Here is a 26,169-nt window from a genome sequence, read left to right on the forward strand (position 1 = left end):
AAGGGGGTAGGACTCCTTCGTTCCCTATTTTATCAAATAATTTATATAGCATTGGGCCAATTTGTTCTTTAAATTTTGGTAAAATTCACATGTAAATCCACTGGTCCTGGGGTTTTTTTCTTAGGGAGTTGTTTAATTGCCTGTTTTTTCTTTTCAAATGGGTTTCAAAATTTACTTCCTCCCTTGTTAGTCTGGGAAGTTATATTTTGGAGGTATATCTTTTCATAGGTTTCAAATTTATTGGCAAAGTTGAGCAAAAAACTCCTTTTATTTCTTAAATTTCCTCTTCTTATGGAAAGTTCTCCCTTTTCATTTTTAAGACTACTAATTTCATTTTCCCTCCTTTTCTAATCAGATTTACCAAGGCCTATTTATTGGCTTTTTCATAGAAAACTGTTAGTTTTTTAATTAGTTCAATAGTTTTTTTCTTTCAATATTTTTAATTTCTCCTTTAATTTTAAATTTCCAATTTATATTTGATTGGGGTTTTAATTTGGTCTTTTTAGTTTTTTAGTTGCAAGCCCAATTCATTAACTTTTCTTTCTTTTTATTCAAAAGCTTAAGGATATAAAATTCCCTCTTATTCCCTTTGGGCTGCATCCCAAAATTTTGGGATGTCCATCATTGTCATTATCTTGAGTGAAATTATTAATTGTATCTATAATTTTTCTTCACCCAATATTCTTTAAGATGAGTTGTTTAGTTTCAATTACTTTTGGTTATTTCCAACTTTTGTTGAATGTAGTTTTATTGCCATGATCGAAAAGTTTTACTATTTCTTTCTTGCATTTAATTTTAGGTCTTTTGTCCTAATTGGTCAATTTTTGAATAGGTTCCATGAAGTGAAGAAAATTTTTTCTTCTTCCCATTCAATTTTTCCAAAGATCCAAATACCTAATTTTTCTAATATTATATTTACCTTTAATTTCTTTTTTTTGTTTTTTGGTTTGGTTTTTGAAGTCAAGGTTAGATCTCCATTATGTTTTGTTGTCTATTTCTTCTTCAACTCTTTAACTTTTCCTTTAGGAAGCTGGGCCCCCTTGGTGCATATATGTTTAATATTGATATTGTTGTTGTTTGTACCCAGCGGATGTATTTCCTTCCTTATCTCTTTTAATTAGATAATTTTACTTTCTTGATCTGAGAAAGGATGGCCCCCTTTTTGACTTTCAGGCATAAAGATTTTGCTCCACCTTTACCTTTACTCTTTGTATCCCCCTGTTTAAATGTGTTTTTTGTAAACAAATATTGTAGGGTTCTGACTTTTTAATCCCTATCTGCCTCCCTCTTTTGGGGAGTTCATCCCATTCCATTTAGGTTAAATTACTAAATCTGTATTTCCCCATCCTAATAACCCCAGATTGTGCTTTATTTCTTGCCTCCCCCAACCCTCTTTTCCCCTTTTAAACTTATTTCCTCTTGTATCAGACTTATCCTTTTAACCCTTCCCCAGTCTTTCCCCTTCCTTCCCTTATTACCTTTTCTTTTCCTTTTCCCCCCCGTTTTTTAATGAGGCGGGAGAATTTTTCTAAAACAGATGTCAATTATTTTCCTTTAGCCAACTCTGATGAGGTAAGTTTACACAATGTTCCTCCCCCTCTCTAAATTCCCCCAATAGATAAAGTTTCCAACCTCTTTGTGGGATGTGGTTTTCCCTTTTTATCCCTCCTTCCCATTATTCTGCCCATCCCTTTTCCATATCTACTTCCCTTTTTTTTATCAGTACTATCAAATTTTTATTTTTTTTGTATATCCACAACAAAAAAATTCTCAAAAAGTTATTTTTACCTTTTTTCTGCATCTCTTGAGTTCTATTCTTGGAGATCAAATTTTTTGTTTAGTTCTGGTTTTTTCTTCAAAACAAATGGAACATTTGTTTTCATTAAACCCATCTTCTTCCTGGAAGAAAATGCTCAACCTTTGGGTAGTTTATTCTTGGCGATCCCAAGTTCTTGTGCCTTTTAAATCATATTCCAGGCCCTTTCCTTTAATGTAGAGGCAGCCAGATCTTGGTGATCCTTATTGTGGCACCTCGTATTTAAATGGTTTTCCTTGTAAAATTTTTTTCCTTAATCTGATAGTTTTGAAATTTTGCCACAATATTCCTTGGGTTTTATTTTAGGGTTTCTTTCAGAAGGTGTTCGATAACTTTCAATGCCTATTTTTACCTTCTGATTCTATTACATCTGGGCAGTTCTTTGATGATTTCTTGTAAAATAGTATCTAGGCTCTTTTTTTCATTAGTTTTGGAATCCAATAATCCTGATTATTCTCCTAGATCTATTTTCCAAGTCTGTCATTTTGAAGTAGATAATTCTGGTTTTCCAGTTTTCATTTTTTTTGGTTTTGCTTGACTGGTTTTGTCTCAAGCATCATTGTTTCAATTTGTTCAGTTCTAATTTTTAAAAAATTATTTTTCTTCATTATTTTTTTATTTTTTGTATATGTCAATTGAGTTTTTTGAATGTATTTTTTTTGGTCTGTGGAATTTTTTCCATTTCTAATTTTTTTTAGTGAATTATTTTCTTTTTCCAACCAATCCTACTTTCTTTTCTGTTCTTTGTCCCAATTTGGGATCCACTTTCTTGCGAATTTTTGTCTTTTCCAATTCAAACCCCTACTTTCTAGTGAATTTTTTTTTTTCAATTCACAATTCTTACTTTCCTGAATTTTTTTTTTTTCCAATTACAATTTTTTTCCCTCCCCTGGGAATTTTTCTTCAATTTCGGGAAGTTTTGCCTCTTTAAGGCTTCTCTTTCCCCTTTTCTTCAACCTCTTTTTGGACAATGGTCTCTTCTTGAGAGCATTTTAAAGGAGGACAGTCTGATGCATTTTTGTTTGGTCTCTTCGGTTTTTTGACCTGCCTTTTCCATAGAAGCGTGGGTTTTCTTTCATCTTTTTTTCATGTTTTAAAGCCTTGGGTGGTCTCAGGCAAGGGGTTTCCACCCTCTGCCAAGGGAAAGATGTAAACGATTTCCTCGGAGGGGTGCCTGGGTGAGGGTTTTTCCCCCAACAGGAGTGGATTCAGCACTGGACTTCAAACCCTTGGGGGTGAGGGGGGTGCCCTCGGCTGAACTAAGTGGTGAAATGCCCAGGCGGGCCTCTTGTGGGACTGTGTATTGAGCTGACCAACTGCAGAACGCAGACAGCCACAAACCGCCCGTTCTCTGCCTGATCTCGGCCCTGGGAAACCTATGGCCCGGCCCCCACTAGAATTGGAGCCTAACCGGGCGCCCCTTCCCTGCAGGATACAACTCCCCAAGGAAAAGCCCCGTACTGTGATTTGGGGCTGGGCGCTTTGTGAGATTTGGCCTTCACCCTGGGTTTGAGACCTCCTCGGAACCTAATTTTTCTCCCAGTCTGCGCCCGATCTCCCCCTGGGGAACCAACCTTTTGGGAGACGGATTTTCTTGCCGGTGAGTTGTTCTACTTCATTTTACAATTGGCCAGTCAAGACTATTTTGGGTCGATATAATATTGATAAAGGGTAAGAAAGAGCTTAAAAACGGTTGTCTTCTCCGCCATCTTGGCTCCGCCCCCTGTTGTGTTTTTTCATAAAACTAACTTTTAGTTTTATTTATTAATTTAGTAGTTTTTTTTTTACTTTCAATTTTATTAATCTTTCAAGTTTATTATTTGATTGGGGGTTTTTAATTTGTTCTTTTTCTAGGTTTTTTAGTTGCAAGCCCAATTCAATGATTTTCTCTTTCTCTATTTTATGCAAGTAAGCACCTAGTAATATAAAATTTCCCCTTATTACCACTTTGGCTCCCCCAAATTTTTAGTTGTCTCATTTTTTTATTTTCTTGGATGATTATTAATTGTGTCTATGTTTGTTTTACCATTCATTCTTTGGATGGAATTTGTTTCAATTACTTTTTTGGTTTATTTTCTCCTGCCCTTATATTGCATGTGTTTTTATTGCATCATGATCTGAAAAAAAATGCATTTACTATTTCTGCCTTTCTGCATTTGATTTTGAGGTTTTTATGCCTTAACATATGATCAAGTTTGGTATAAATTCAATGAACTGCTGAGAAAAAGTATACTCCTTTCTGTCTCCATTCAATTTTCTTCAAAGATCTATCACACAACCTAACTTTTCTAACATTTTGTTTACCTCCTTAACTTCTTTCTTATTTGTTTTGTGGTTTGGTTTGATTTATCTAATTCTGAGAGAGCAAGGTTGAGATCCCCCACTAATATAGTTTTGCTGTCTGTTTTTTCTTGCATCTCTCTTAAATTCTTTTCTAGGAATTTCCATACTATACCACTTGGTGCATATATGTTTGGTATTGATATTGCTTCATTATCTATGGCACCCTTTAGTAAAATATAGTTTCCTTCTTTATCTCTTTTAATTAGATCTATCTTTATTTTATTTCTGTGATTGTTATCCTTGCTTTTTTTTTTTCTTCACCTGAGGAATAATATATTCTGCTTCAGTTCTTTTCCTTCACTCTGTATGTATCACTATGCTTTAAATGTGTTTCTTGTAAACAACATATTGTAGAATTCTGGCTTTTAATCCACTCTGCTATCTGCTTCCATTTTATAGCAGAGTTCATCCCATTCACATTCACGTTAAAAAAAACTAATTCTGTATTTCTTGCCATTTTATTTATCCTGCTATGCTTTTTTTTTTTCCTTTTCCCCTTCCTTCCTTTCCAGTATTTTGCTTTTGATGACCACCTCCCTCAAACAATCCTCCCCCTTTAGAGCCCTTCCCCCTTTTTTACATCTTTCCCCTAATTCTTGTTTTCTCTTCTCTTAGTCTTTCCCTTTCTTTTCCTTCTTTCCCTCCTACTTCCCTATAAGGTGAGACAAGTTTCTCTGTGGTCTAATATTCTTAGAACCAAATCTGATGAGAGTAAGATTCACACAATGCTCATTCCCTTCCCTTCTTTCCCTCATCAATTATAATAGGTTTTCTTTGCCTCTTTGTGAGATGTAATTTCCCTTATTTCACCTCCTTTTCCCCTCTTTTTCTAGTCCCTTTCCACCTCTGGTTTTTTTTTTTTCATATTATGATAATGAAATCAAATTATACTCACATTTTCTAAGTATACCCATAACAGAAATGTAGATCTCAAGAGGTCTTTCCTTTTTCCTTTGTTTATGGTTCTCTTGAGTGTTTGGAGATCATTTTTTTTGTTCAGTTCTGAACTTTTCATTAGAAATAGGTGAAATTCACCTATATCATTGAATGTCTATCTTCTTCCCTGAAATATAATGCTCATTTTAGCTGGATAGCTGTAATCCACGTTCTTTTGCCTTTCAGAAAATCAGATTCCAGGACCTTAGATCCTCTAAATTGGAAGCTTCTAGTGCTGAGTAATCCAAATTGTGGCTCTTCAGTATTTAAATTATTTCTTTCTGACTGCTTGCATTATCTTTTCCTTGGGGGGATATTCCTTGGGGATTTAATTTTGGGGTCTTTTTTAGGAGGTAATAGGTGAATTCTTTTGATGGCAATTTTACTGTCTGATTCTAAAATATCAGGGCAGTTTTCTTTTATGATTTCTTGTAAGATAATATCTAGATTCTATTTTTCATCATGACTTTTAGGAAGTCCAGTAATCCTTAGATTGTCTCTCCTAGATCTGTTTTCCAGGTTAGTTATTTTTCCTAGGAGCTATTTCATATTTTCTTCCATTTTTTTCATTTTTTGTTTTTGTTTGACTGATTCTTGAAGTCTTATTGAGTCATTCACTTTCATTTTTTCAATTCTAATTTTTAGTGTATTATTTTCTTCAGTTACCTTTTTAGCTTCTTTTGCAAGTGGTCATTTGAATTTTTTTGTTCATTGCATTCTTTTTCCATTTCACAAATTTTGTTTTTCAGTAAATTGGTGTCTTTTTCATATCTCTTTTGTAAGGCATTATATGCTTTTTCCATTCCTACTTGAAATGATCTCATTTCACTTCCTCATCTTTCTTTTATCTCTCTTGTAAAGATCCTTTATGTAATCTTTGAAGAAAGCCTTGTGAAATGAGGACCAGCTCATGTCTCTCTTTGGGGCTTCATCTGGAACTACTTTGCCTTTAGGAACCTCAGGATCTGAGGTCTGTTCCCTCTGCCCATAAAAGCTGTCTATGGTGAGAGTTCTTTTTTGTATTTTATTCTTTTTTTTTTTTTAAAGGCTTGAAGTCTGTTCAATGCGTAGGAGTGACAGCTGCTTTAATTTGTGCTGGGGCAGTTCTGCTGATTGATTTTCAGTGCTGGGTAATGGTGGCTAGGTCCCAAGTTCTTCCCGGGCTCAGTGGTTTACAATTTGCTTTTTATAAAAGGCAAATCTGCCAAACCATCTGCTTGCAACCAGGACAAAATGGCCTAAGAGGCTCACAGAAGATTCCCAGGTGCGTGGAAACTGAAACACCAGGGTTCTTATCAAATATATAAAACCATAATTTGTCCTGGAGTCCACCTTGTTCTGAGGCAGCTAATTGTTGCAATAGATAAAATGCTGTACTTGGAGTTGGAATGATCTTAGTTACCTATTATTTGTGTGGGCTTGGGCAAGACAATTAACCTCTTTCTCAATTTTTTTATCTGTAAAATGAAGATAAAAATAGCATCTACCTTATAGAATTCTTGTGAGGATCCAATGAGATAACATGTAATATGTAAAACTTTAAAAGCTACATAAATGACAACTTAAAAAACAGACTTCATTAGAATGCTATTCTGAACATGACATTTAATCACCCAAATGGAAGAGAGAGAATTGCAATCTCCTACTAAGGAAAATGAAAACTATGACTAATTAAGCTAATTATAGCAGACTGTGCAAAAGACAATTGTGATTAATTGGTAACCATAGTAATTAGAGCTGCTGAAAGGCTAATAAAGTGATGCATTACAGATTGGATTTACCAATGAAGTATACAATATGTCCATTGCATATACACACAGACACACAAACACAGAGACACAGATACAAAGATACACAGACACAGACATACACACGTGTGTGTATGTATGTGTGTATATATATATATATATATATATATAAAGTTAAAATAAATAATAACAATGGAATTGGGCTTACCATGCTTAATTTCTACTAGATCAGACTCCACATAACATGTCATATAGCATTAGAAGATTTCCTCATGTAGACCTTAATATGTAACAATAATTGGATTCTATGATAAATACTCCAAGGTTTTATCCATGTTATGAAAACAAGTTTTCTCTGAATTACTTTCCAATTAGGATACTGTAATAAGGGCATTAATCAAGGAATATCTTTTCTAGGCTCCAGAATGTATGTCTCCATAGCCAGTATATTCGATAACTAAAGAATCTCAGTGATCTCAGTAAATTTGAGGATGAGAGAAATAAATGATATGTTTACAAATTCACATTGATAATAGAAGTTATGCTTGACTAAGAGAAGATCTGAATTCTGAAGAAAGATTTCCCCAGAACTGATTAGGGAAAGGAACTAGATCCAATTCCACATGTTCTCCTACCCCTTAAGTCCTGGGATTTCATCAGCACAGAGGGGACTCATGGAATCATTAGACCATAGATTTAGGATTACAAAGAAGTTGTGATCCATGTACTAGAACTGAAAAAATAGACGTGGGGATCATCTGCAAGGCAATGATAATTTGTAAATATGGGAGCCAATGAGATCACCTAGAATTAAAAGATTCCAAAATATAGAGACCAAGGAGGGGAGATCACCAATAATGTGGGAATTAAGTCCATATTATTCTTCATTACAGTGTCAGATATTAGAGTGGTCTTAAAGACACATTTAAAGAGTCTATTGAAAAATGAACTTTCACTCCAGTACTTTAATTAATTTACAAAAAAGTTATTTTGTCTATTTGTGAAAATGTTTATAGGATACCAATTGTATAAGACAATAATTTACTCCAGGGCTTTTTTTGTGTGGATTCCAAAAGGTGGGAAGAAGATAAACAGTAACACATTTATAGAGTATTTTAATGTTTGCAAAAGAGCTTTATATACATAATTTCATTTTATTCTCTCAACAACTCTTTGAGGTAGATTCTGTTATTATCTCTATATTACAGATCAGGAAACTGAACTTAATGTAAAGTAAAGTTAAAGTAAGTAGGAGGGTTTGAAACCTGGTCCTCTGATTTCAAACCCAATTTTCCCCACTGCAACATATTGCAGTGAATGTCTTCCTTAAAAATCTTTCACGGACCCCCACTATCCCTTAATTACCATCCTTTATTTCTACTTTCCTTCACTGTCAAACTCCTAGAAAAGTCATTCACTACCTTCATATGATTACCCCCTACTCACTTTGCAACCATTGAAATTTGGCTCCCATTCTCACTACTCCACTGAAATTGCTTTCTTTAAGGTTACCACTGATCTTTTTATTGCTAAATCCCATGCTTTCCTCAGTTTATGAAGTTATCCAAGGATAATTTGTCCTCTCTGAAGAGCCTGATATTCCTTACTTTGGTAGACTAAATTCAGGATCCTAAGCTCAAGTATCCAAGAATACTAGTCTAATTGAGAGAAGCATTTCTTATGGATAAAGTGCCTGTTATCCTTGATAACATCAACACCAGTCTCTGACCATTTGCCACCAATAGACATTTAGTGGCTGTGTGACTTTGGGCAAGTTCCTTAACTTCTGTCTACCTCAGTTTCCTCATCTGTAAAGAGCATATGAAAATAGCAGCTACTTTGTAGGGTTATTGTGAGAATCAAATGGTCTTTCAATTAAATCTTCATTATATATAGTTTCTCTTTTTTAGGATGAGAGCTCTGGAGCATAAGAATTGTTTTGCTTTTCTATTTGTAACTTTCTTCTTTAGCATACTATTTTTCATATGGTGAGTACATAAATATTCTATATATAAATAAAGTTATGACTATGTTAACTCAAGCTTATGCAAGTCAAGTCAACAAGCATTGGGGGGGGGGGATCAACAACTACTCTAGGTTGGCCAAAATAAAGTATATGTAAGGAAGATTAGTATAAGTTGTGAAATGTTAGGTGCTATCTAACAGTAGAGGAGTATGGATGTCACGCTCAGGAGTTTAGACTTTGGTAGAAAAAAGGGAGCTATTGAGTATTTTTTAACAAGAAAGTGATGCAATCAGATCTGGGCACTGTATGAATCATGAATAGGAAAGGCAAAGTAGAAAGGGAAAACAGGTTAGGAGGTTATTGTAATACTTCAAGAGATTGATAAAGGGACTGTGAACTAGTGTTTAGTAGTATTAAGAACCACAGGAATCAAATATTTCTTGTGGAATTTCACTATAAAACTAGGACATAAACATAGAAAATAGGCCATAAAAATAGAAAAGAGAGGGCAGATGTGAGATATATTATGGAAGTAAATTTTACAGGACTTGGTAATTGGTTGCGAAGTGATGCAGCAGATAAGAGTATTAAACTTAGAGTCAGGAACACAAGTTCAAATATGATGGCCTCAGACATTTAGTGGCTGTGTGACTTTGGGCAAGTTCCTTAACCTCTGCTTACCTCAGTTTCTTCACCTGTAAAGAGGATATGACAATAGCAGCTACTTTGTAGGGTTATTGTGAGAATCAAATGAGATTATAAAGCACTTAGCCCAATGCCTGGAATTGTTATTTGATGTTGTTCTTGTTATTTTTACTGTCTCTAAAATTCTCTAAAGGCAGAGTTGTATAAGGAAAAAAATAAAGCAATATTTTGTAAAGAATGCTGTTGATAATATTCATTATTGATTGGATACAGAAGGGGAGAGAGAAGAGCCCATGAGCAATACAGTCAGAAGTCATGGTAGGTGATAATATTCAGAGGGAAAAAAATGATGCTATCCAGGTATCACAGAATAACAATTAGATGGAGCTCACCAGCATGAAATACTATTTCCCCCCTATTTCTCCATTGAGCTTAATATCCAGGTGGGATTCAGATGTAGCCTAATATCATTTCTTCCCACACTAAAATTTTAGTAGGAGAGATCATAGAAGTATAATTACTAGCATGAGCATAGTATAGCAACAAGAAGAAATCTTTGGATATGCTAAGTCATTCTTTGTCAAATTTGATGCAGAAATAGAGTAATACCCTTTAACAAATAAAGCAAAGCAGGTGAATGGAACTTGGATAGGAGATATTGTTACTATCTTAAGGAAATCCACTGTCCAAGTGACAGCAAGTTAAAGAAAAAGATGACATCACCACCCATTTTTCCATTTTGAGGCTGCCTATAGGCAGTTAATAAACACAGAGGGCTGCTATAATACAAACTGCTACAGTTATCTCTTATGATAATAAAGGAACACTAAAAACATTCGTTAATACATTTTGCCTTGGAGTTGAATGTAGTAAATGGGTGAAGGTTACAACTTTTAAAAAAAGATTTAAAAGATTTTAGATTTTAAAAATCTTCATTTTTAAAATGGGATAATACTCACCTTGATGCCACCCCAGGATTGGTGGGAGAGAAAATCTACAGGACTAAGAACACCAGACTGTGCTGGGTATCGAAGAAGGAAGTCCAATTCAACAGCACTGATTTCCTGGTTCATTAAGAGAATCTACAAAATTAAATGACAATGTATTCATATAACCTCAAATACTGTATCTGTATATTTTTAGAAATATCATATGCCTGTTAATATTCAAAGTTATATGTCTCATAATTAGTTCTACTAAGCTGTTCTTTCAAATTCTGTTCTTAAAGAAGGCTGAAGTAAAGTTAGCATCACATACACTGTTTTTGTATTTCTTTGGATCTCTTTCATCATGCCTTCATTCACAGAGAAATCTTATTATGTTGCAAGAAGGAAGTTGCCACATATCATCAATACCTTCTGCTCCTCTGATTGGACTCTTTTACAGAGGGCAGGGTTTGGGCTCAAGAACCTTAAAAGAGTTTTCTCTCATTTTCTGCATTGCTTTTTTAGAGTTTTATCACACATTTGCATCAGACATTTTCTCTCCCTTCCACAATTTCACTATTAATTGCTTTTATTTGTATTAAATGCCTATGGTATGTTGAATGTGGTATTAGGAGAAAATAGAAAAGAATTTGAAGATATGTTTCCTGTCCTTGAAGCCAATAAATATTTACTAAGCATTACCATGTGCATGGCATTATGCTGGATACTGGGATACAAAAACAGGCAAAATCAGCCTTTATCCTTAGGGAGGTCACATTCTATGGAAGAATTAATGCTCAAATACAGAGCTGAATCATGCATATAAAATGCTTTTGTTATTTATGAAGTAAATATATAAATACATGGAAAATAGAATGAATAGATGCATAAATATTGAAGATTACAGCAATGATGAGAATTTGGGGGGAAAAGAAAGGAGCAATAAATCTGGAGAAACTTTTTGGAAGAACTCAGTTTTAGGTTAGGTTTTGAAGGAAGGATGATTTTGGACAAATCAAAATCTCTTTGGGCCTCCGTTTCTTCATCTGTAAAACATGAAGGTTAGAATAGATTTACTCATATCTATGACTATTTCATCCTTTAAGTAATGGACATGAATTGCCAGAAAGGAGATGAAGTATATTTCAGGAAAGGAGTGAATCATGTTTGCAAAATACTAGAAGGACATGTCATGTTTGTTATTGTCAGATAACAATTAGGAATGTGAGAGAAATTGCTCTGTTTGAATTTAGTTGTTCAAGTTCTCCCTCTAAATTCCTCTTTTGAAGCCTCATCCTGACATGGAAGTGACCTTGTAATCTCAAAGACTTTGTCAATAGAGGCAAGGTCTTAGAATATTGTCCCACATTGTCAAGATGTGAAGATTTTATAAAGAATGCTGTTGATGCCAAGTCAGCCAAATGTTGGATTAGTTTTCTATCTCCCAATATCAGCCCAGATTTGAAGAGGATCATTACCAGATTAATCAGAGAGTGATGATGAATTTTTTGGCTTTGGTAAATCTTTTAGACTGTCTACTACATAATTGTGTTTTGCAAGGTGAAAGGAAGAAGCAGTTACACCAACACAATCACATATCCTGGAGGAATTAAAATTTAGTTAAATTATCCTTACAATATTCATGTTTCATCAATTCCTAATGCTGCAGGAATTTCCTTCATGAATACAGAGCAGAACTCTAAACTTCTTCATTCTATGCAATTACTGTCCATATTGACAGTTTCAACATTGTGAAGATAATTCTGATGTGATTTTTCATTCTCCTTCTTTGAAACTAGTACTCTGCCCCTGCAATTGGTGTTGCTTAATCTGTTTTGGTTTTGTTATCACAGACTTTTTCTCCTCCTCATCCACATCTCTTTTATTTTGTCAACTCTAACCCTAGTTTTGGAGTTTTTAAAGTTGATTTTTGTTCCTTTAAAAAAATTTAGCTATCTAATCTTCTCAATATTTTCCTTCTTTCCATTTCTTTTAAGCAATGAGTTCAAAATTCCTCTTCCTTTTCTCTCTGCTAATTTCTTTTGTTTGTTAGGCTTTTTTTTTTCTAGACCTTTCTCCCAAGAATTTCTTTTATCTCATTCTTATCATCTATTCTCTTACCTTTGTAATCTGAATCTTTGTTCTTTCATTCATAGTCAATGTATTTATTTATTCCTTTAAAAAAATCTCTTTGGGCTTCTTATGGAAATAAAACTTCTGAAATATTAATTTTGAGTTTCTTCTTCTACCTCATTTCTATATTATTACTTTTTGTGAATCGTGTCCCATCAGTCAGTTTACTGAATTTTTTTTGTTTTATTTTTGTGGTTTTTTATGCTTTTATAAGTATTGATTCATGATGAAAGTGATGAAGAAAAAACATTTTCCCTTGGTAGTAATTACTTTGTGTATGAAATAGTGTGGTCAAATTCTACAACTCTGCCTTCCCTATGATCATTCTGAAAAAAATTGTTATTGACCAACTCCCCAATCTTATCTCTGCAACAATGTTTTACCACTCTTCTAGTTGCCCCTTAGGAGCTCTGATTTACTTTCTTATGATGTCAGATGTTGTACAATGAAGTAAAATACTTTCTCAGAAGTCATCTCCCGATATACCAATTTCCCCCAGATTAGATCAATTAGTTTTCATCTCCTTTTCTTTTATGGGAGCAATCTTCTATGAAATTCTCTCCTCCTACTGGGTTGAAACCTTTCCATTCATTTTTTTATTCATGTTTATATCTTTCCTTTTTATAAACCACCTTCCCCATTTTCTTGTAGGCTGTTTTCTTCTTGAGTTAACAAGTGTTAGCTTCCTTTCATTGCTCTTCCACTCCCTACATTGCATGTTCTTCTCTATCCTCTATCTCCCACCTTCCTATTTATGCAACCTCTCATTGTGTAATTTAATCCTATCCCACAAAATATATTGATTTACCCATATTGGGGAGTTTGTGTTCTGGGGACTAAACCCAGTTTTGCTTTTGGCCTGATGGTTCATATTCACTTCTTTATTTCTTTAAATTCTGATTTTATCTTTATCTGTCTAATTTTATCTTAATTTCATTTTGTAATTTTTTTTCAAAAGCAAAACCAAGTTCTTTTTTTCTCCCAAATTTATTTTATTTGAAGAAATAGAATAGGCAAAAAGAAAACAGAAAAAAACAATACAAAGCAAAATCAAACAAAACAACAGAACATTATCATGTGTCCAGCAGAACATCAGGGAGGATTCAAAATATATAACAACAAATGCTAATTTAAGAAAGTATATAGAAGAAATTATATTCATGGGAGTCCATCTTTTCTTTAATTTCTTGTAAATTGTTCTTTTGTTCTCTGCTGCACACCTTATTTACTTTATTCTTCTCCCCACTTTCATCCCCACCACCACCCTCAAGCAGGCTATAGTTAAGAAAGGATATATTTATATACACATATGTAGCTATATACATTCACATACATATGCACACACATAGACAATATTTTTGTCTATTTCCTTTTTTATCTCTCATACTATCCTCAAGCAAACTACAGTTAAGAAAAGATTTATTTATGTAAACATATGTAGATAAACACACACCCATCCCAGACACACATGTCTTTCCTATCCCCACTGACTCTTTCATTAAATTCTACTCCATAACTTGGCTGACTATTACTTAATATCTCTCCACCCAGGGATCCCTTCCTTGTTTTTTCCCTCACCCTTTGCTTCCTCATCCACCTGTCTCTCCCCACTTATGTCTTTACAGTTTTTGGAGGGTGCTATATCCTTCATGGTGTGTGTGTGTGTGTGTGTATGTATATATATATATATATATATATAATTGCCTATTGAACCCATTACCAATGTGAGTAGGTTTTCAAGTCTATGAGCCCTCCTGCCCCCCAATACCTCTCTGTCTATTCTACTTCTATACCTAATTTGTATAAAATAAAATGATTATCATTTTTACCTTTATTCTGCTTCTCTTTCTTTTGAACTTACCCTATTATTGATGTAAATCTTAAACATAAAGTATGCATTTCCCCATGTAAAAACAAACAAACAATTTGCCCATGTTTAAAAGTTTATCCATTTTGAGTTCCTTAAAATTGCTCTTTGATATTGGCTCTTATATATTAAATTTTCTGTTAAGTTCAGGTTTAGTTGATAGAAACTCCTGAAAAATCTGCAAGTTCATTGAATGTCCATTTTTTTCTCATTAAAATTGTAGATAATTTTGCTGGATATGATTTCTTTTGGCTTCAGGGCTAGTTCTTTTGCTTGTCTATAGATATGATTCTAAGATCTGTGATCTTTTATTGTAGCTGCTAAGTCTTTTACAATTCTAATTGTAGCTCCAGCATATCTGAATTGTTTTTTACTTGTTTCTTGCAAAATTTTCTCTTTGAGTTGGGATTTTTGAAATTTGGCAGTAATATTCTGTTTTCCACAAAGAATCTCATTGAGGTAGTGATGGGTGGATTTTTGTTTTTTTTCTATTTCTACCTTCCTCTCATAATCTATCACTCCAGGATAATTTTCTTGGATTATTTCTTGCATTATTGTGTCAATGTTTTTTTTTTTTTAATTACAACTTTCAGGTGGTCCAATTCTTATATTTTCTCTTCTTAATGTCTGTTGTTTTTCTTATGTTTCACACATTCTGTTCTATTTTTTCCCATTCTTTATAATATGTTTTGTTATTGCATAGTCTCTCATAGCTTCACAGGCTTCCCCCTTGCTCAATTCTAATTTTCAAAGAGTTATTTTCATCTTTGAAACTGTATCTCCTTTTCTAGTTGGTTAACTTTTTTTCTCATAATCTTATTTTTCTTGGATTTTTAAAAAAAGATTTTCTGAACGTCTCTCATTTGATTTTTAAATTCTTTTTTGAGTTCTTCTATAAATTCTTAGGACAAGGAGCCATTTCACATTACTCTCCTGCAATTGCCCACAGCCAGCATCATTTCTGCTGCTTCTGTACTCACCAAGTGCTGATTATATCTCACATAGGGTCACATCTCAGTAGCACAGCTGGGCTTGGCAGTCCCAATCAACTGAGGTTCACTCAGTCTTCCGGGACTCAAACCCCCACTAGACAAATTGTTTGGGAAGTGAAAGTCAGTGGTTCCTGCTTAGACTCTAGCCACAACCAGCTAGTCCAAGAGGTTCCCACTTGACATTTCTACAGAACTAGCTGGGAAGTGTTTGCATTTCAGACAGGTTAATTTTGGCCCAAGGTTTTTCATCAGATCTTCTTGGGTTGTATCAGGAAGACCATGTTCTGCCCAAGTTTTCTTGATTTTTCACGAGTCTATGTTCTCCCTGAGGTGCAAATTCATTCTATTTGTGGGGGAAATCTGGAGAGTTTGAAATTTACCAACCTCCTTGGTCATCTTTCTAGATCCTTCCCCAGCCCAAACCAAACTCTTAATGGTACTTTGTTGTTGTTTTTTGACTGAGAAAATTAGTACTTTTTTCTTTTAAAAATAGTTTTTGGAAATGGGATAGTATATTTTATTAGTTATTCTTTCCTTTGTAGGAAATTAATTTATCTTTTTAGTTTGCTGTTTTGGAGGTTTACAAGTTGAATGATCAGTTCACGTCTGGCTTTTGTTTTTTCAGGAATGCTTGAGATGCCTTTCTTATGGAACATCAACATTTTTTTCATTGATGAGGCTTATATTTGCATATCAATGATAGGTAATATAATTGAAGTTATACTTTGTGCTTCTTTGCTTTTTTTAAATAAAAGAATATATATTTAATTTCTTTCTGTGTTTTCAATTCTGCACCCACTTTTCAATAGGTGAAGAAGAGTCTTTAATCAATTAATAAACATTTACTAAGTGCCTTCTATTTGCTAGGCATTATGCCAAATACTGGAAATTAAAAGAAAAGAGGCAAAAATTAGTTCCTGCTCTCAAGGAGCTTACAATCTAATGGGAGGAGACAACATGTAGACTAAAATAAACAAAGCAAACTATATACAGGATAAATGGGAAATAATTTACAAAGGGTAGGCACTAGAATTAAGAGAGGTAGAGAAAGGCTATCTCTAAAAGATGGGATTTTATTTGGGACTTTAAAAAGCCCAGGGAAGTCAGTTGGTGGAGATGAGAAAGGAGAGTGTGTTCCATGCATGGGGGATTGCTAGAGAAAATTCTTGGAGTTAAGAGATGGAATATTTTGTTAAGGGAATAGCCAAGAGGTCAGTGATACTGACTTCATTGAAGAATACATAGCAAGGAGTAAAGCATATGACTAGAAAAGTAGAAGGGGACTAGGTTGTGAAGGACTTTGAATGTCAAACAGAGTATTTTGTATTTGATTTTGGAAGTGAAGAGCCACCTTATTGCATAAAGATGTGACATGGTCAGATCTACACTTTAAGAACATCACTTTAGTGGCTAGAGAATGGTTTGAAGTGGGGAAGAGATTTGAGACAGACAGACTCATCAGGTGTCTATTCCAGTAATCATGGTGTTAGGTGATAAGAGCCTGCACTGTAGTTTTGGCAATATCAGAGGAGAAAAAAGGGAATATGTAAGAGATGTTGAAAAAGTAAAATCAACAGATCATTGCAACAGATTGGAGGTGCTTGTGTGGAGAAGGCAGTAAGAAATAGTGAGATGAAGATAACTCTTAGATTGAGACCCTGACGGATTGGGAGAATGATGATACTCTCTATATTTATAGAGAAGGTGGCAAGAAGAAGAAGAAGAAAGATAATAAAGCCTAATTTGGATACAATGAGTTTAAAATGTCTACTGGAATCCAGTTGGAGATGGCTGAAAGGTATTTGAAAATGTGAGATTGGAGAATTCAATAGAAAGATGGGACAGAAATCAGCCACAGAGAGATGGTAATTAAATTCATGGGAGATTGTGAAGTGGCATAAAGGGAGAAGAGAAGAGAACCCAGAATAGGATTAGCAAAAGAAATGAAGGAGGATAGGTAGGAGCAGAACTAGGAGAAAGTGGTGTCCTGAAAACCTGGAGAGAAAAGAGTTTTGAGGAGGAGAATATTATTAACAGTGTCAAAGGCTATAGAGAGGTTAAGAAGAATAATGACTGAGAAAAGATTATTCACAATTCACAAAAGATCATTCACATTTCAGAAACCATTGGTAACTCTGGAGAAAGTAGTCTTGGTGGAATGATAATATGAGAAGCCTGATTAAAATGGTTATGAAGAGAAAGGAAAGTGGAGGCATCTATTGTAGGTAGCCATTTGGAGTTTAACTACAAAGGATAGAAGAGATTTAGAATGATAATGGTGATAAAGGATCAAATGAGAGTTTTTTTTGATTGATTTGATTTATTGATGGGTTCTTTCAAATGATGCTTATTTTCCATATTCAGAAATTCTAAGGAGTTTGTTGTATTATTAAATGCATTATGGTTTTCAGATTTTTTGATTTTCCTATTTTTTTTTTTGTGAGGCCTATGATCTTTAAGTTTTCTTTCTGAATTCTGTTTTCATGAACAATGATTTTTGCTCCTAGAGAGATCATGATTTTTAAAAATTTAGCATTTTTACCTTTTGTTTTTCTTTCTGCAGACTGACTTTTATTTCAGTATATTTATATTCCAAATCTGTTGTTCTCTCTTTAACTTCTTTGGAGAGATTTGCCATTGTAGTTCCACATTTTTCTACTTTGTTAATTATTTCAGTTACATGAGCCATAAGTTCTGATATTTATTCTCTTCTAACTTGTTGTCTTATGTTTTTCATATTTCTTCATGATTTTGTGTTTCATCAAGTGTTCATTCAACATCCACTATCTTGTAATTTATTTAGAGAAGTAGGTAATCTTTTGATATTTGAATATTCATCTTTCTAATTTTAATAATCTCTATTGATTTACCTGCTTGTGCTCTAGATCTTTAATTTAATTTTCTTTCATTTTGAAATTTTTAATCATTTTAGCTTTTAAATATATTTCCCTAATTCCTCCCTTTTTTACTTCTCCTTTTATAGTTATATAAAAGCCCCATTGATAGACTACAAAGCTGGTTTAGTATCTTCTCATACTGGAAAATTTATTTTTTTTCCTTCAAACTCAGAATTAACCCTAAGTAATTAAGGAAGGAAGAATGAATGGATTTGGGTTTCCAGATTTCTAAATTTTTTTTTAGAATTGGGGCAGCTTCACTTATTTCTCTTTGTTCTTTCTTTCTTGGGCTGAGGTAAATTATCATCTGACACTTTTTGCACCTCAGGGAAGAGAAGGATAGGTATTTGCAACACATGGTCTATAGCCTTTTGGTTCCCAACCTAATAGCTACCTCAGGCAAAAAGAAACCTAATTTTCCTTTCTCTAATTTCAAACCACTCTTCAGGTAGCAGGACAGAGTCCTTCTTATTGCAAAACAATATAGATTGATGGTGGGATTGATGAGGATGGAATATTGACAGAATTTCTGAATCACTAATCCTTGTGTGGGTCTTAAAGTATAAGCTAGTGGTTTAGTTTGTGTGTCCTGATGAAGCATGGAGGCAAGTAGATAAAGAATACTGAAATGCATTCCAATGTGGACACACATTTAGAATTAATGTTCTGGAATTTGTTTCAGACTGAAATCTTGTTAGGTTTATTTATTGCATTCCATGTCCTTTTGATTGAACTTTAATTGTTCTATCAATGAAATGTAATCTAGAGTCATTATTTGGAACTGGAAAAAGTGACCAATGCTTCATTTTGTTGCTGCTGTAATCTGGATCCTGACACTATGATTCTTAGGAACTTTTCCCCTTTTTCTTGGGGTCACTAACTTTCATTTCTGTTTTTCTATCCTCATTGCATATAACATAATGCCCAGCATATAGTAGGCATTTAATAAGTGCTTGTTAATTGGTTAATGCTCAGCTTTCAGGTTTAAGCTTAACTAGGGTTGGTCTATATATAACATATACATTTAATTGCCAGTCTCACACTTGCAACTTTTCCATCTTGGTGGGACTTGCCAACAAGAATATACTTTGATAACACAATGCTACCTCCCTGCCTCATAGGAGTAGGATTTTCATAGAAGTTCTACTATTAAGAAAGAAAAAAGTTTATAAATAAAAATTTAAAAATTCAAATAGGCATCATGGTTACAAAATGTGTTAAGTGAAGAGAGTGGAAAAGATAATAGCTAAAGTTTCTTCCAGCATTACTATTTATGGTTCTATGGATTATTGGGCCTAAAGCAAAAAAGAGTTGCAAAATGTAGGTTTAGTATTCATTAGGATGGAAATATAATATGTATCATAAATGAAGTACCATGATGAAAATATTATAATATCCATTTGGCATGGATATATAGAGTAGATTGAACATAAAGTATGGGTTATAACAGGTAATTTTGCTCCTTACTCCTAGGTAATCATAAGCAAGTCATCTTACTTCTTTAGGCCTCAGTTGTCTTTTATTGTAAAATTAGAATATTGCATTAGATTATCTTTAGAATTCCTCCTAACACTAAATTCTATTATCTCATAAGATGGAATGTGCTTGAACTTTTCGGCCTGACACCTCTGCCTAATGACTTGAGAATTCTGGATATGATCAAGACAAAGACTTTAAAAAAATATAGATATATACATCTGTAGTGGTCTGAAACTCCAAAAAGGTATGCTTGAATCAGACAACCTAGCACTTAAGGCTAATTACCTATTTGATATAAGATAATGACTCTATTAGGATATATTTGGATAATGGCTCTCCTCACCGTTGGTGCTTTCTGAATGTTTGGTGTTAAGATAATAGGCAAAGATTGGAGGACCGGGAGAGAGACCAGAGTTATTTGGGGCTGAACGAGGAGGAGAGAGGCTGGCGATTCCCAGCTCCAGAATCCAGGATACATTTTTGGTAAGCCATGTGGCAGCTTGCCTGCTTCCTTCACTTCTCCCCCTAAAGACCAAAGATTTTGATTTATCCTGATTCTGGCTGACCCTGAGGCCCTCCAGGAAGTTAGCCCATACTTTACATATATCTATATATATAAATAATAAAAATGTCCAATGGTTAGAGTCCTTGATATAGTTACTGTTAATACCCATAAAAAAAAATCTACTTCTATAGTACGTCAAGTCATAGACAGTTTTACCCCCTCCCCCCCCACATAAACAAAACAAAACAAAAAATCCTAAAATTAAGTTTTGTGCTTACCTGAAAGGTGAGTTGGGTGATATAAGTCAACTTGTCACATTCAAAAAGCCCCCGGGTAGTATATTGATACACAGAAAAGGTAATATTATCAATCAAACTGGTTATTCTCTGTTGAAGATTTTTATTGGGATCAGTCTTTTGCACAGCTTTCTGGAAGACCGTGCTAAATGCCTAGAGGTGACAGAATTGGGGGAGAGGGGTTAGCTTCAAAATGTGATCATAGGATTGAACTTTTCAAAATGAGCACAAACTTCTTGCTTCTCTTGGAGAGGTGGGGGATGAAAAACACTGTATCTGTTGTCAGAAATGGCTATTGTGTTCACTAATGTTGCCTTAAGTGTTGTTACAAGGGATGGGAGAGAAAGTGGTTCAGAAGAAACTGACATAAGAATAAAAGGCATCAATAAGATATTAAACAAAAAAAAGTGCAAACAATTTACTACCTCCAAAAAGGGTTTTCTTAGTTTTCCCCTCTTCAGAAGACATTGAAGGATAATTAACACAAATACATGGTAGAAATTACTATATTCTTTGTGATAGATAAGCATATAACTGATTGACTGAGAAGTAGCAAATATTTACAGGAAATTTTTTGATTTCATAATGACTGATTGATTTTCAGGCAAAAACCTGAATATTGTAGAATGAAAGAGACAAGGAAATGTCTATTAACTGAAAAATTCCGTTAAAATTCAATTCCATTCAAAATTACATCAAAGAAGTATCCTAAGCAGAATACAAAGGTTTCTTTAAGTAGAATTTTTTCATTTTAATAGTATTTTATTTTTTGAACTACATGCAAAGATAGTTTTCAACATTCATCTTTGCAAAATCTTGTGTTCCAAGTTTTTCTTCCCTTCCTCTCTCCCCTCCCCCCTCAAGACAGCAAGCAATTTGATACAGGTTAAACATTTACAATTCTGCTAAACATATTTCCATATTCATCATGCTACTCCAAAAAAATCAGACTGAAAGGGGAAAAAACATGAGAAAGAAAAAAAAAAAACAACCAACCAAACAAACAACAACAAAAAGAAGGTGAAAACACTATACTTTGATCCACATTCAGTCTCCATAGTTTTCTCTCTGGATGTGGTCTCCATCACAAATCTGTTGGAATTGCCCTGAATTATTTCATTTGGCAATTTGGCAAAGAGCCAGGTCCATCACAGTTGATCATCACCTAATTTTGTTGTTACTGTGTACAATGTTTTTTTGGTTCTGCTCACTTCACTTGGCATCAGTTCACGTAAGTCTATCCAGGGGCAGCTAGGTAGTGTAATGGATAGAATACCAGCCCTGAAGTCAGGAGGATCTGAGTTCAAATGTGGCCTCAGACATTTAACACTTCCTAGCTATGTGACCCTGGGCAAGTCACTTAACCCTAATTGTTTCAGAAAAAAAAACCCCAATAATAATATTCCATTATATTCATATATCCTAATTTGTTCATGAATTCCCTAACTGATGGGCATCCAGTCAGTTTTCCAATCCTTGCTACTACAAAAAAAGTTGCTAAAACCTTTTTGCACATGCTGGTCTTTATCCCTCCTTTATGATCTCTTTGGGATACAGACCCAGGAGCTAAAATAAATATAAATTTTTCTGTTGTAAACACACAATTATAACACTAGTGATCATGTGCTAAATAAATATGAAAATAGAAACAAAACCTTATGAAAATGAAGAGGAGGGAGATATAGAGAAGAGTTTTCAAGGGTAGAGTATAATATATAATTAATACAAAAATTAATTACAAATTAATACAAAAGCTAAGACAATTCTAAACTGTAAGAGGATGAGCCATGAAGAAATTCCAGACATGATGAAAAAGGTTTCCCTTAAAAGTGTAATTAGAAAAACCAAGGTTACATTAAGCAGTATTTAATAATAATGTAAGTATAACATGAGAAAATAGTTGGAACTTGGTTATGGTGAAGTCAGAATAGAAAATTAATTCATGCTTATATTTAAAATAAAAAAAACACTAATATATTATTGGGATTTTATATCCTAATTAAATTAAGAAATATAAAGAAATTGAGTCAAACACTCTTATCTTGTACATAGGGAAACTGAGGAACAGAGAGATGGACCTAGTATCACACAACTAACAAATGCAATGTTGATTGAATAACAGATTCAGATGAGTGGGATCTGAATACAGGTCTTGCCTTATCTACTTCATCAAGTTGGACTATTTGCAAACAAAACTGAGAAGTAGTCATTATTAAAATGAAACTTTTTGATTTCAGAAGTATGTTTAAATAATGTCTGGCAATTTTATAATCAGTTATTACTTTCATATGTTAACTCCTCTTATCAGGGCATGGGAAATTATTTGAATGCATCACTAGTTTTAGGAATAGAAGTATGAACAAAAGTATAATTATTTTTTATTTCAATCTTGGTATTTAAGTATTATAGAAACACATAATCAAATTTTTTTGAGGGGCAGAAACAATAATTTTAAGAATTGCAATTACACCAAAACTCGGGCTTGGAAGGAACCTCAGATTCTAATTGGTCCAATCTGTATTCAAACAGGAATCCCCTTTACAACATTCTGACCAAATGGTCATACAACATCCTTTAAAGATCTCTGGAGAGAGAAATCCACTACATCCAATTATGGTCTATTTGAATTTTGTGCAATAGAAATTGTTAGGAAGAATTTTCTCATTTTAGTGAGGTCAAAATCTGTCTCTAGAAAACATCTATACTTTGTTTCTACGTCTGCATTCTGTTAAGCAGAACAAATCCAGTTCATCCTCTTCAAAATAATAGATTTTCAGTTATTTCCTTGAAGACAGCTAAGATGTTCCCTTAGTTGGTCAATAAGCATTTAAGTGCCTGCTATGTGCCAAGCATTATGTTAGTCTCTTATTCAGATTAAACATATCTTCAACTCTTTCAGTTCCTTCAATTGACAATTTATCATAATAATGATAAGCAATAACAGTCAATATTTAGTTTCCTTTCAGGACTCATCTTCAAAAACTCAACACTTTAAGGTTTGCAAGGTACTTAAAAATGTTATTTTATCTTCATCACAACCCTAAGAGGTAAGCCCCATTATTAACTACATTTTATATTTGAAGAAACAGAGTTCAATGACTTATAAGGAGGTCATATAGCTAGATGGTAAGAATCTGAGCCAGGATTCAACTGCAGGTCTGCCTATAGGCCTGGGGCTCTCTTTCCTATATCATCTAGAAGCTTTATGCATGTTTTTTATTTTTTTCCTGGTGTCCTCCTCTGGACACACTCCACAGTACACTGGATATATATTACAACTTTCCTATAAGCAGGATTATAACCTTTCTAGTTCTGTAGTATGGGTTTCTTATAATGTAGCCCAAATGAAAGAAATTTTTTGATTTCTATATCATGTCACATCGTATAATAGAATCATACAATATTAAACTCATATTGAGTTTGTTGTCTCCTTCCCATGAACTGTTGTCTAATAACAGATAATATATACTTGGGCTTTTGGGGGTTTGGGAGTACTCCCCTGGAAGCTACCTCTTAGAACAAGGATTCTTAACCTGGAGTCTATAAATTTGTTTTAAAAATACTTTGGTAACTGTAATTCAATATGTTTTCATTGTAATTAAATGTATTTGGAAACATAATTCCAAGGAGTCCATAGGCATGACCAGACTTCCAAAAAAGGTGACAAAATGACAAAAAACAAAATAAAACTATTTTGTTTTAGAGATTCTCTTGGACTTGCTTTTGCTTCATGTGCGAAGAGCCTCCATCTTTTTCTTTGAAAAAAAATGACTACCTTTCCTCTCCTCTTGCTTGAAATATGTCTTATGACATTATGACATTATGACCTTATGGATCATTAAATTGAAACTATTTCTCCAAAGTTACTAATGATCTCTTAATTGCCAACCGAATGACCTTTTTTCAATTCTCTTATTTCTTCATTTCTCTGCAGCATTTCACATTGTTATTTACCTAACTAAAACCTGGCTTTCTTCCGATGATACAGCTTTCCTGGTCTCCTTTTGCATTGTTGGCTAATTCTCTTCAGCTCACTAGTCCAGGGGGTTGAGAGGATTGGAGTATTCCTTTCTCCCCACTGCCACTTCCAGGTTTTTCTTTTTCTTCCATCACTCAATAACCTATTTTTCTTTGGGGTTCATGCTATCATATCTATCATCCAACCAAAATTCTGGTAGTTACTGTCCTAAGACCCTGAGGCTACTTCTCTTCCTTTCTTGACTCCTCTTCAGCTTCTGCTTAAGAGACTTCAACAGGCATGTTGATTTTCTTCAAACACCCTAATCACTCAGTTCTTCAATTTACTCACCTCCCATGAGTTATTCCCCCACCCTACATCATCCACATACAAAGATGATCATATCATCAATCTTGTTGTCACCCACAAATGTAACCCCTTCATGCTTAAAAATTCTGAAATCCCCTCATCTGACCATAATCTGTTGGCTTTTCACGCCTTTTTCCATCTGGTTCCCATGCTTGGAATGTTCTCCCTCCTCTGTTTTGGTTTACTGACCTCCTTGACTTCCTTTAAGTTTCAACTAAAATTCCACCTTCCTCAAGTCCTCTTAATTTCAGTATTTTTCCTTTTTAAATTATCTCCTATCTATCTTGCTTGTATATATTTGTCTGTAGATTATTTTGTATCTATTTGTTTGAAGTTGTCTCCTCCATTATACTGTAAATTCCTTGAGGAATTATCTTTTGCTTCTTTTTTATTGCCAATACTTAACACAGTGTCTGGCATATAGATAGCAGGCACTTAATGTCTTGTGTACTCTCTAGGTTTTCTGACAGCGATCCCTTGGTTTTTTTCCTATCTGTCAGACTACTTCTTTTTAGTCTCCTTTGCTGGCTCTTCATTTTTTATTGTGTATACTAATAATAAGTATTCCTTATGACTCCAGCATATGACATTAAAAAACTTCTTGTATAGTGATTCCATTAGTTGTTCTGGTTAAATTGCCATCCCTATGCAGATAATTTCCAGATCTATATATTCAGTTCTAGTTTTGAGTTCTAGAACTGCATCAGCAACCTTTTTTTCCCTTTTCTTTTGGGGACTATTGGAATTAAAGGACTTGCCCAGGGTCACACAATAAGTATCCGAAGATGGATTTGAACTCAGGTCTTCCTGATTCCAGGGCTGGTATTATATCCATTGCTTATATCCCAACAACTTCCTTTTAGATATTCTAAGCTATATGTTCCATAGACATCTCAAACTCAACATGTATAAAATATAACATGGTATATTCTGCAACAAATCCATCTCTTTCCCCATCTTAAGTAGAATCATCTTAGTTACTCAAATGCAATCTTGGAATACTAAGAATAATAAGAGAATAATAATTCTATTGACTCCTCAACTCTTCCTCCCCTCAATCTTTGTTAAATCTTATCATCTATCTCTCATCATCTTGTGTATATGTTTTTAGTCATACAGTTATCCTTGTACAAGTTTTCTCTCTTACCTGAACTATTGTAATAACTTTTTTAATTTCCTTAGTTTCCTTGCCTCAAATCTTTTCTCATTTCAATCCATTTTTCATTTTAATTGCCAAAGTATGAGTCTTATTATGTCATTCTTCTTTTAAACCTGGGTTCTTCCTTCCTTTCC

General features: G+C 33.9%; 1 protein-coding gene across 1 annotated transcript in view; it reads right to left on the reverse strand.

The window, feature by feature from the left end:
* DNAH9 (dynein axonemal heavy chain 9) overlaps positions 1-26,169 on the reverse strand; it is a 479,597-nt gene that overhangs the window by 57,726 nt on the left and 395,702 nt on the right. The window contains exons 58-59 of the mRNA XM_031965533.1: positions 20,532-20,702; positions 10,414-10,536 (exon numbers count right to left, since the gene is read on the reverse strand). Coding sequence (XP_031821393.1) covers positions 10,414-10,536; positions 20,532-20,702 — 294 coding nt within the window. The remainder of the gene's footprint in view (positions 1-10,413; positions 10,537-20,531; positions 20,703-26,169) is intronic.

The sequence above is a fragment of the Sarcophilus harrisii genome, chromosome 4 (genome assembly GCF_902635505.1).
Source record: "Sarcophilus harrisii chromosome 4, mSarHar1.11, whole genome shotgun sequence".
Taxonomy (NCBI): Eukaryota; Metazoa; Chordata; class Mammalia; order Dasyuromorphia; family Dasyuridae; genus Sarcophilus; species Sarcophilus harrisii.